Here is a 12,918-nt window from a genome sequence, read left to right as displayed (position 1 = left end):
TTTACTTTTCAAAGGTGTATTAAGTCAATGTTCAGTTGTAAACTTTTACAGTTGTAAACCACCAGAACGTTTTGTTCAGAGTTATGAACGTTTCAGAGTTATGAGCAACCTCCATTCCCAAGGTGTTAGTAACCATGGAGGTCTACTGTATGTGGTAAACAAAGGTTTTCTGCTACACAGTCCAACATTTCTTTATATTTCATCATTCAATAATGTCAGAACGCTGTCTGTTTGATAACATTCATATCCAAAACAGAGGATTGTGTTTTCAGAAATAAATGAGATCTTGTAATCCTAACACAGACAAAATTCCTTTTGACGTTCGTGAAAATAGGATCAGACCCTTTGTGCCAGATCATGCCACCATTATTTACATGGAATATCTTATATTCTGCATTTGGTCCCATTGATTTAAATGGAACAACTCACAGCGCAATGTACTACTCAGTATGAGTAAAGGTGGCACAGTCTGGCCACTAAATTGTCACTCTTTGTAGAGCCTCTGTAGATTTATAGTATAATTGTCTTTGAATTGCAATGATAAAGCAATATTATTTTACATTTTCTTGATGTATTGACTATCATATTGTGGGTTCGAACTAGGATAGATCATATTGTTCCCTTTTCTTACCTTTGCTTCACATGTACACTTCTGGAGCAGCAAATGGAAGGATTGATAAACTATTTAGAATTGATAGATTAATAGCAACTAATAATATAAATGGTACGCACGGATATGCCCCACCCCTACAATGGTGGCCAGTGAAAAGACGGGAGCACAAGAAGCCTTCCCTCCCTCACTTGGATAATCCATGTAAGGATCAGGCAGAATTGCTGCCCCGTAAAGTGGGGATTGCAGGGACTGCTCCCATATTACTCCCATTCCCAAAAGGGTGAGGAGGGGCAGATAGGAAGTGAGATCATGACTCTGCCTTTTTTATGCACTGACCAATGTTGGACAGCCATGCAGGGGAGTAGGCTTCGCCCTACAAAGCACTGAAGTACTGCATATGCAGAGTCCTCATGCCCAGGAGCTCCAGCACACATTCTATCTGAATGCCTTTTTGTGCTCTCATTGGCTCAGTGCATCTCTGAACTGTACTTAAATGCCTGTCTGCATTGCTCTGCACTGAACTATACTTAAATGACACAATCAAACCTTTGTGAGCGTTTTTCCAACAATGACGCAAAACTTTTCCAAAAAACTATGGTCACCAGCATACAGGAGAGCTGTTCAGTATCTCTCAAGTTAAAAGGTTTCTGGGTGTGTATCTGTATGTTGATATTATGGATATCCCTAATAATTGGTTTGTAAAAGCTTGACCTTGTGACAAGAATTATACTCTCAAGCTTTATAATACTCCAGGGTTAATGGTCCTGACTTTCTTTCTCACAATCTTTTCTATCTCCCAAACCTCATTAGGAATGGATTTCAAATACATTCTATAAATGGTACACAGTTCACTAAGCCGTCTTTGCTAATCCTCTCCAAATTGGTCTTGATATGATCCTTGTTTTCCACTACAATTAGCTTAGTGGCTGAATTATCCCTGACATTTGGTCCTTTCAGCAGATTCTTAGTGATACAGTACCACGTATGAAATGCTTTATAGTGTTAAGACTCATGCATCCCTCATGCTTAACCATGTCTGAACTGCCTGACACCATCATTTTTGCTGAGATTTTTTTTTTGCTTCTACATATTAAGAAATAATCATGTACAAATTTTCATCATTCTGATTATGTCATTAAAGTCATTCATACTTTTTTATCTGTTGGAAAAATTCATGTTTCTGTTGGCTTAAAACTAACAATAATTGGATTGTTCTGGAATCGCTAGGCTTTAAAAACCTTTCTATTGGGCTTTACTGTGAAATAAATTATTAATATGGTTCAATTCCTCCACGCCCCCTAGATCCATTATTGAATAGACTTAAAAATACAACCCTTGTTACAAGCAAAAAGTTGCTACTTTAAAAAAATATTAAGTTTGAACCTAGCATTTGAAAGAAATAATAGTTTAGAAGTGATTTCTTTTCTGCTTTATTATTTCAGTACAAAAGGGAAGGAGATTTCTCTTTACTTCAGCAATGTCTCTGTACCCTCCTCCGCACTTAGTTTACTAAAGATCCTTTTGCTATAGTTATTAAACTAGTTCTATTTTTGAATATATTTGTTTGAGCTGGAAATATTAGAAATACACATTTTGTAAAGCAAACTCTGAGGATATTTGTTGTATAAAAGATGAGATTTATTCTCACTTTGGTTTGTATTATGTTAGGAGTTTTTGCTTTTGTTACCATTGTTCCTCATCAGCAGAGCAGGGATGCTAGTTTTTATCTAGTACAAGAAAGCCTTTGTCAATCTTGAGTTCTCAGTTCTGGGCTCCTCGAATATGAAAATTCTCATGGTTTAGTGGCTGAATTATCACCCTTCAATCAGTCTGGTACCTCCTAGAATTTCCCAAGTGCCAACTGTGTATTTAAACAAACATTTGAGGCTCTTTTAAAATAATATCAATAAATAAGACATTGAACAGGCAAGGGACAACTTGTTTTTATAGGTATATTTCTAGAGGAGCTGCCCTTGTGCTTCTTTGGAAGCTAATGACTTTTGTGAAGAAATACATTTGACATGCTTTGGGGGAACTGACTGAAAAGTCCTATTGCCAGAGCAATAAAGGATTAAAAGATGGAAATATAAATAATGCCAATCAATATGCTTTTATCGAAAGTAGGTCTTGTAGAGGAATGTGATATCACGCTTTTAGACACTTTTGAGTTTGGTTAGGCTGCTGCACAACCATTATGGATCAGCTTTTTTGTGGCTTTTTCCAACAGTTTCCTATGTTCAGGACCCGACCCTCTGGCCAGATTCTTTTAAAGTCCCATCCCTTCTGGGAGAGGACTTCTACCTATGCTCTCTTCTGGGCCTTTTTCCTCTGACTGCCCTGTACTCTTTCTTTTAATCTCTTCCCTCATCTTGACCACATCCTCCCCAGTTATTTTGTGGGGTGTTTTTACTGGGATTCTCCTGACATCAATTCTTGGTTCAACACTGTGCAAAAATGTTATTAATGGCCTTAATTATTCATCATGAAGTTTGCAGATGACAAAAAGATTGGTCGAGTGCTAAATAATAATGAGAACAGGTCACTTATACAGAACAATGTGAATCACTTGGTAAGCTGGGCACAGTCAAGCAACATGCATTTTAACAGAGACAACTGCAGGATCTAGGAACAAAGAATGTAGTCTATATGTATAGGATGGAGAGCTGTGTCCAGGAAAGGCCCCTTAAAAGGACATACGGGTCATGAATGGGACTTCACAGTGCAGTGCTATAGTCCTCAACCATAACTATTTCACATTTGGGGACAATGTATACCTTCAAATCAGTGGCACTGCTATGGGTACCCGCATGGCCCCACAGTATGCCAACTTTTTTATGGCTGACTTAGAACAACGCTTCCTCAGCTCTCATCCCCAAACGCCCCTACTCTACTTGCGTTACATTGATGACATCTTCATTATCTGGACCCACGGAAAAGAAGCCCTTGAGGAATTCCACCATGATTTCAACAATTTCTATCCTACGATCAACCTCAGTCTGGACCAGTACACACAAGAGATATACTTCCTGGACACTACGGTGCTAATAAGCGATGGTCACATAAACACCACCCTATACTGGAAACCTACTGACTGCTATTCCTACCTACATGCCTCCAGCTTTCACCCAGACCACACCACACGATCCATTGTCTACAGCCAAGCTCTACGATACAACCGCATTTGCTCCAACCCCTCAGACAGAGAAAAACACTGACAAGACCTCTATCAAGCGTTCTTACAACTACAATACCCACCTGCGGAAGTGAAGAAACAGATTGACAGAGCCAGAAGACACGCAGAAGTCACCTACTACAGGACAGGCCCAACAAAGAAAATAACAGAACACCACTAGCCATCACCTTCAGCCCCCAACTAAAACCTCTCCAACACATCATCAAGGATCTACAATCTATCCTGAAGGACGACCCATCACTCTCACAGATCTTGGGAAACAGGCCAGTCCTTGCTTACAGACAGCCCCCCAACCTGAAGCAAGTACTCACCAGCAACCACACATCACACTACAAAAACACTAACCCAGGAACCTATCCTTGAAACAAAGCCCGTTGCCAACTGTGTCCACATATCTATTTAGGGGACACCATCATAGGGCCTAATCACATCAGCCACGCTATCAGAGGCTCGTTCACCTGCACATCTACCAATGTGATATATGCCATCATGTGCCAGCAATGCCTCTCTGCCATGTACATTGGTCAAACTGGACAGTCTCTACGTAAAAGAATAAATGGACACAAACCAGACGTCAAGAATTATAACATTCAAAAACCAGTCGGAGAACATTTCAATCTCTTTGGTCACTCGATTACAGACCTAAAAGTTGCAATTCTTCAACAAAAAAACTTCAGAAACAGACTGCAACAAGAGACTGCTGAATTGGAATTAATTTGCAAACTGGATACAATTAACTTAGGCTTGAATAAAGACTGGGAGTGGATGTGTCATTACACAAAGTAAAACTATTCCCCCCCACCCCCGCCACTGTTCCTCACATGTTCTTGTCAACTGCTGGAAATGGCCCACCTTGATTATCACTACAAAAGGTTGTCCTCCCCCCGCCCCTCCTCTCTCCTGCTGGTAATATCTCACCTTAAGTGATCACTCTCGTTACAGTGTATATGGTAACACCCATTGTTTCATGTTCTGTATGTATATAAATCTCCCCACTGTATTTTCCACTGAATGCATCCGATGAAGTGAACTGTAGCTCACGAAAGCTTATGCTCAAATAAATTTGTTAGTCTCTAAGGTGCCACAAATACTCCTTTTCTTTTATAGTTAAAAGAGTTAACAAGAACCTTAAATTTATAAACAGGGCAATATGGAGTAGAAGAAAGGAGGAGATATTACCTCTGGAAATGGCATTGGTGAGTCCATCACTGGAATGCTATCTCTACTTCTGGTGTTAAACATACAGAATGTTTAGAGAAGAGCCACAAGAATGATTCAAAGTATGAAGATACCTTATAGCTAAGAGTTTAAAGTGTTCAACATGCTTAGTTATTGAAAAGAAGGTTAAGAGGTGACTTGAGCACAGACTGTAAGTACCTACTCAGGGAGAAGGTATCTACTACTTGTGATTGGAACAGATATCCAAGGAAAGTGGTAGATGTCACCGTGCCTCAGTGGTTCACTGCTGAGAATACCAGATTCAGGACAAACGGCTGAGAAATAGGGCAGAGTCACCCCCAGACTGGTGGTTATTCTTCCATAAAATATACCAAGCCAGTAACAAAAGTAAACTTCTGTGTCACCACACTGGTTAACAAGAAGTCAGAAATGCAGTCTCCTTAGGCATTCAAGCCCTTCTGTCACCAGCCAGACAGCAGACTATATGATGAGTGGTTATTTAAAACCATTTTCATCACAGGGTTCTTCTAATCCCGTATAGCCAGGTCAATATATAACTCAGATCTTATAAAATAATCATGCTGTTGCCAATACTTTAGTATCTAATATCTAAAGGTTTATTTCTAAGAGAAAAGAAAGAGGGGAGAGTTAAAATACTCAAGGAAAACAAATACATACGCTCATTGCAAAGTTCTTGGAGCAGGTTTGTAGCAGTGATGGAATAAACTGCTGGCTTGTAAAATCTCTGGTAACTTCCCAAAAGATTGGAAGGTCCTCAGCCCATTGTTTGGAATGCTCCTTTTAGTGTAAGTCCAGAGATCAGAGCAGGAAGGAGTCAAAATGGAGATGCTTCCAGGGCCTTTTATGCCTTCTCCCATGTGGAGGGAAAGCTCTCAGTCTTAATTTGTGGAAAAGTACAGGCACAAGATGGAGTCCAGGGTCACATGAGTTACTCATGTGCCCTTTCATGCTTTTGTAACCCTTCTGCCCATCAGAGTTGGCAGCAACAAGGGCCGGGTTCAATATCTAGGGGATCCATTCCAATAACACAATGCAAACCGGCTCGAGCCCCCACCCAGTGACCTGGGACAAATATATACCACCCCCCGCTGGGCGCCTCCAAGAGGCAATACTTCCCCTCTCGCAAGCACATAGTCTGAGTGTAGCAAAAGCCTTTTAATAACAGAGAGAAACAATGTGGCATTATGTTGGGGAAACACCACCAACAGGATTCATAACACAACCCATGAGCAAAAAAACCCACCCCAAGCAAATTGGGGCATGCCCTTTTCCCTTTGGTTCTTGAGTCCAGCAACCCCAAATCACCCAAAGTCCCAAAAGTCCAATGCCCCAAAAGTCTCTGTCCCTGGTCAGGGCAGTCCCAGAGTTCGAAAGTTTATCTGCGGAGCTTTACCTCCCAACCTGGGTGGAAATGGGACGGGGGTAAGAGGCACCTTACATGATCTGAAGCTGACCGCCCCATAGCTCCATAGCAGCGCTCCGCTCTGCCAGCCGCCCCACGAACTCCTTTGCTCAGCTGCGCTCTGCTCTGCGAGCCGCCCCACGAACTCCTTCGCTCAGCTCCACGGCCCACAAGCAGCTCCTGCCATCCACAAACTGCTCCGTGTCGAACTGCTTCACCAGCCAGTCCACAAGGCACTCCAGCCGTCCCACAAACTGCTCCACAATATATCTTCAGGCTCCCCCACTACTTAACACAACACTCAGTGATTTCAGCTCTTAGGTGAATTCAGCTTGTAGTAGGGGAGCCCCAGGGCTGGTGCACTGTCAGCCCAAAATGAGCTCAGCAGCCTATAACTAGACTTCTAATGAAATCAAAATTAGCTCTGATATTCCACAGTGGAGAGAGGAGAAAGTGCAATTAGCATTTAAGGCCCTCACCAAGGGGCCCATGCCACCAAGTATTAATACTTGTCCCCAGCCTCTCTCCATTCACACAGTTTTGGAACCCATGACCCTTGCCTAGTGAGTGCTACTTAGTTGATGGTGAATCCCTCCATCATAACAAAAGGCCACGTACAGTTCCCATAATCAGGGTAATAACAATTTATTCTTCCTGCCCCAATAACAGAGACACTGGGGATCCCACAGCAGCCAAAGTGACCATTTGGGCAGCTATGGTCTCATTCTAGGCGTGGTGGGTGTGCCTATGCAAATGAGATCGGCCCCTGAAGTCCTTTTCCACAACTTGCCACACCTCACCACCAGATGTCAGGGTGGAGCTCATCCTGACACTGCTTACACTTTGATGAGTCATAGGTGCAGTCATTACCCCATATTCTGGTTAAAATGTCATCAGGAAGGCACATCGAGTGGGGATAAGATTTTTTTCTGTGGCTCATTATATTAATTAATGGGCCATCAACTTGAATGGTTCATTCACAATGTGTTGGCTAGACTGAATGCCAACTACCTTGCAGGTGTTACTCCAGGAGCAAACACATTTGTAATACAGGTTTCAGAGTAACAGCCGTGTTAGTCTGTATTCGCAAAAAGAAAAGGAGTACATGTGGCACCTTAGAGACTAACCAATTTATTTGAGCATGAGCTTTCGTGAGCTACAGCTCACTTCATCGGATGCATCCGATGAAGTGAGCTGTAGCTCACGAAAGCTCATGCTCAAATAAATTGGTTAGTCTCTAAGGTGCCACAAGTACTCCTTTTCTATTTGTAATACAGGTATACAGTCAATATTCATAACTTGAGGTAAAAAGATACATGCATACAAACAGGATAATCATATTTGATAGATTGTAACTTTTCCATTGTTACTTTACATGGCATACCTGGTATAAGATTTGTTACATTTGTATAACAGCAAGAATGATATACGTGATCATATTTTAATCATACATCACAATTAATTATTCATTACTTGTAATCTTTCAATCAAGATTGTATGCCTTTAAAAAAGTTACTGGGTTTGATGCAGGATTTGCTGGGTGATATTATATAGCTATGCAAGGGGTCAAACTAAAAGATCATGATGGTCCCTTTTGGTCTTAAATTTATAAAACTATGAAACCGTTAACCATAGATACATAGAAAGCAAGTCTCCTTGTAATTTCCGTAATATATTCTGCTCTCTTTCTGATATAGAGGAAAGAATCACAACGTAGACACTTGTCCTGACTGCAAATTCTCAAATAGATACAAATAACCATCAAAGACTATGTTAAATTCTTTATGTTCTTGATGAAGACATCCAGAAACCCTAGTGAGGAGTGACTTTTGAGCTGATATATAGACTTACTGATTTTTCTCAAAAAATGTTAAAGTTGGTTTTGTTCTATCTTGCTTATATGATCAGTTGACCTCTTAAAATGGTTGATGGCAAGCTTCTGATGTCATCCAAGAGAGCTCTCCAGGAAGACATAAATTGACAAATTTGAAATTATCTTCCTACGTCATCTTCTGTGCTGAATATCACACTTTTTTTTTTCCTGGTCCACAGATGCACGTCAGTTTTTTGTAGATGCTATTCATATTGCTTCATCTGCAAGATTCCGGAATGCCAACTATTTTCTCTCATTGTTGTCATAGTTTTCATTGCAGACCTGCTTTGGCTACTCTACAGATTTTCTGTATTGATCTTGTAACTGATTTCTGAGGCAACAGTGAATGAACCAGGTGTTTATTTTCCAGTAGGGAGCATATCTCTGGATCTCTCTCATTAAATCAGTTTTAATATCTGTTTGAAGCAATCCTACCACCTTTGAGCTGTACAGTAGTTAGCCATACATCTTCTACCATTAAATTGTTTATAGAAGTTGAACAAATAAAGTCTAAGAGTTTATTGAAATTTGTTTGAACAGTGACACATTACTCTTGTCAGAACTTAGAATGAAAATAGAATACAATAAAATACTGTAGAGTATTTTGTAAAAACATTTTTGTCACTTCACTAATGAGTAACTGCTGTTGCTGTTTAATTAGGTTATTACTGTAGTTATTATAATTTTCTATTATAATTATCTGTAATAAAATGCAAAAGCTTACTTGATTTTTCTTTCAGCTGTGTATTACAACCGGTCTGGGAGTAGTTGTAGGAGCCATTTTCTCTGGAATAAAAAATGATTCCAGTGGCATTCAGAACAGGTTAGTAAACATGGGAACTGAACAATTTTAGTAGGGCATACACTGTAGTTCATTTTGTTTAGATTTTTACTTAGCCTCTGTTCTTGTGCTGAAGTAAGGAGACAGCTACGTACTGTAGAATATAAATTACATTTTTAAGAAGTATCTGTGAGAGAGGAAAAACAGTGCTTGTTCGTGTCATGGTAGCATCAAGAGACAGTTGAGGACCCCACTGTGCTTGGCACTGCACAGACACAAACAAAAAGACAGTCCCTACCCTGAGGAGTTTATAGGCTCCATAAGATTATGTTACATGGAGCAGTACCTAGGGTACATACAGTAAAGGTAGTTGATGGACTACATGGGAAGCAGCTTCCATCTGTCCTCAGCCAGAAGTTTGACTATTTTCTAACATATGATCAAAAGGGAACTATTTCCACTAAACAATTTATTTGCTTCCTGCATCTGTATTCCATTTTCATGTAGTAACAGCATACCCATCTCCCTCTGATAAATTTTCTTCCTTCCTCATTAGCTAAAAAAGCTATTTGCGTAGCTAATTGTCTTGCTTTTGTTTGTTCTTTCCACAGAGTTGGTGCTTTATTCTTTTTGACCACCAATCAGTGTTTGAGCAGTGTTACAACCATTGAACTCTTTGTCACAGAAAAAAAGATATTTATGTAGGTAAATCCCTGTGTAATAGAAAGCTTTGCGTGTTGTTTTATTTGTTGCTGTATCAGTTTACCTTTAACTTATACACTAACTTCCCCATGTAGATAACCCCTTATCTATCCGTCATCATTAGGGTCTAGTGATGAATTTGTTACTGAAGGCACAGCTTTGCATTTGGTCCTAAGATAGATGTGAACTATCCCAGCTCTTTCTCTGTGGTATTAACTCAAAAGTTTAATGATAATGAGAATATGAGCACTGATAACTGACTGCTGATCATTTTAATAGAAAAACCCAACTATTCTGGAGCTGGAGGCAGAGCTTGAATAGATTACTACCACTTTGTCCTATTCAATCTTACCCCTGATTATTAGTCTCTCTCAATAGAAGTATAGCCCCCAAACCAGAAACTGGTTGTCATTGTTATACGTTTAATAGATACGGTCAAAAACTCTCCTGCCAGCTAGCATAAAAAGTCAGTTTTCACATCTGTGATGTCAGGTAATTGATTTTCACAGTTGAGGAATATGGCATTGTTAAAGTGTGAGAAACATAGAACAACTTTTACAGCTGTGGGTGGTGTTCCTGTTTCTTGATTGAATAGGCAAAACACCTATCTTCAGGAAGAGGGATTGAAGAAAGTCACTGTGGCTATAAATCTTTCCTGGAGAAGTAGCAGTTTAAGGAGAAGCAGAATATAAACAGGATTAAGGGAGTTTTAGGAAATATTAATTTTTTTCACTTGGCCATTCAGGCCCTGTCACAGATACCATTTGAGAAGAGTGAGGCTACTATAAGATTTATTGGCTGGATGCAGAATTTAAATATAACTTTCTCTCGCCACAATCAGCAGCTCACATGTAAAATAAGCAAATGTTACAAAGTTTAGAGAAACAATTGCTTGATATTTTAAATAGGGGTTTCTTAGAAATGCTTATTCTGGGGCAGTGATTCTCAATCTTTCCAGACTACTGTACCCCTTTCAAGAGTCTGATTTGTCTTGAGTACCCCCACAAGTTTCACCTCATTTAAAAACTATTTGCTTATAAAATCAGACATAAAAATACAAAAGTGTTACAGCGTACTCTCAGGGCCGGATTAACTCTCTTGTGATTTTGTGGGGCCCCTGTATACAAGTCTTGTTCCTAATTTAAAACAAAATTATCACAATTATGGCATCGAGGCTATTAACGCTATACTAAACTTGCCTTTTAATAAACATAAAGCTGTTCTGTGGTTACATTTCAGTGTTAAAACACGTAGAATATAGTTAAGTTAATTCAAAATAGCCTCCTTCTTACCTTAGAACAGCTGTTATATTACTTTCTTTCTGGGAGGGAGTTTGGGTGAAGGAGGGGGCTCTGGGCTGGGGTGCCGGAGAGGGTGAAGGGCACGGGCTCTGGGAGCAAGTTTGGTGCAGGTGGGGATTCTGACCTGGGGCAGGGGATTGGGGTGCAGGCTCTGGCCAGGAGGCACTTACTACAGGTGGCTCCTGGCCAGCAATGCAGCAGGGCTCAGGCAGGCTGCCTGCCTGCCTGCCTGCCATAGCCCCACGCCGTTCCTGGAAGCGGCCGGCTGCTAGGCACGTCTCTGCGTGCCCCTGGGGGGAGGGGGACAACGTGTCTCTGTGCGCTGCCCGCGTTTGCAAGTGCCACCCCGTCAACTCCCATTGGCCAGTTCCTGGCCATTGGGAGCTGCAGGGATAGTGCTGGGGGTGGGGGTAGTACATGTAGCCGCCTCCCCCCCGCCAGGGGTTGTAGAGATGTGCCAGCAGCTGGCCACTTCCAGGAGCGGTGTGGAGCCACAGCAAGCAGGCAGCCTGCCTGAGCCCTGCTGCGCCGGGGCCCCCTTAGCCCGAGGCCCTGGGCTGCAGCCCCTAAAGCCCCTGCGTTAATCCGGCCCTGCGCACTATTACTGAAAAATTGCTTATTTTCTCATTTTTACCATATAATTATAAGATAAATAAATTAGAATATAAATATTATACTTACATTTCAGTGTATAGTATATAGCCTATATAAACAAGTCACTGTATGAAATTTTAGTGTGTACTGACTTTGCTTGTGCTTTTTACGTAGCCTGTTGTAAAACTAGGCAAATATCTAGTTGAGTGGATGTATCACTGCAAAACCTCTGTGTACCCCTGGTTAAGAACCACTGTTCTAGGGCACATGTAAGAAAGTCTGTGTCCACAGTACAGTCGGTGGGCTACCACCCTCAGTATTAACATTTCTGGGCTTTAGCCTATAGCCAAGGATGGGCCAACGAGCTCCGGTGTAAAGTTACCAACTCGTGTAAGATGTTTCTGTTTGTGGACAGGAGCAACACCCGAGTAACAGACCAAATTAACTCTGCAGCAAAGATAAGCCTAAACAGGCTTTTCTCCATTTAGTCCTAAATGAAACTCACAAGAGCTGGTCCAAGAAGTAACTATAACCAAACCACTACTAAGGCATAGTGACCACCAAAATAATTAAACTGAACATTTGTAGGAGAGAAATCATACCAAAAACTAGCACGGTGGCACTAAACTTGAGCAAGGAGGTGGGGGTTTTTTGAAAAATGAAGAAGATAATCAAAAAGACTCTAAAGTCAAAATTAAGGGATAGAAAACACTAGAATCAGCATGGAGCCTGCTTAAGCAGTTTATATAATTCACAGAAGTGATGCATCTCCTTTTAACCAAAAGTAGTACCGGGAGGGCAAGAAAAAAGCAGTATGGTCAAATGGCAAAGTTCAAGAGGTTTTTCAGGCTAAGTAAAGTATGAATCAAAAAAATGAAAAGTGAAGCGAGTAAAGAGGAGCATACACTATGGAAGATAAAAATGTAAGATATAAATAAGGAAGATTAAGAAGGGTTATGATGAGCAAATAGCTAAAGACACAAAATCAAAAAAGGAAATATGTAAGTATATCCTCAGAATCAATAAATCAACTAGACTGTCGGGGAAGTAAAGGGAACAATTAAGGAATATAAACACTGCAGAGAAGTTAAATGATTTCTTTGCATGTCTTCACCACAAAGGATGGAATATGGTATTCAGTCCAGGTCATCCAATCTCAAAAAGGGTACAGCAGAAATTGAGTGGATTCAGAGAAGGTGATAACGATTTGAGGCACGGACAGAGTTTCATATGAAAATAGATTGAAGAAACTGGGATTG

At 40.7% G+C, this 12,918-nt stretch overlaps 1 protein-coding gene across 1 annotated transcript in view; it reads left to right on the top strand.

Annotated features, from left to right (window-relative positions):
* The window catches only part of LOC311520151 (broad substrate specificity ATP-binding cassette transporter ABCG2-like), a gene marked incomplete at both ends in the record, with an annotated part of 37,360 nt that overhangs the window by 18,405 nt on the left and 6,037 nt on the right, over positions 1 to 12,918 (top strand). Inside the window, 2 exons of the mRNA XM_084627422.1 lie at positions 9,022 to 9,104; positions 9,674 to 9,763. Coding sequence (XP_084483548.1) covers positions 9,022 to 9,104; positions 9,674 to 9,763 — 173 coding nt within the window. The remainder of the gene's footprint in view (positions 1 to 9,021; positions 9,105 to 9,673; positions 9,764 to 12,918) is intronic.

The sequence above is a fragment of the Lepidochelys olivacea genome (assembly GCF_965140295.1).
Source record: "Lepidochelys olivacea isolate rLepOli2 genome assembly, chromosome: 4".
NCBI classification, from domain to species: Eukaryota; Metazoa; Chordata; order Testudines; family Cheloniidae; genus Lepidochelys; species Lepidochelys olivacea.
This window is presented reverse-complemented; position numbering and strand designations above follow the sequence as displayed.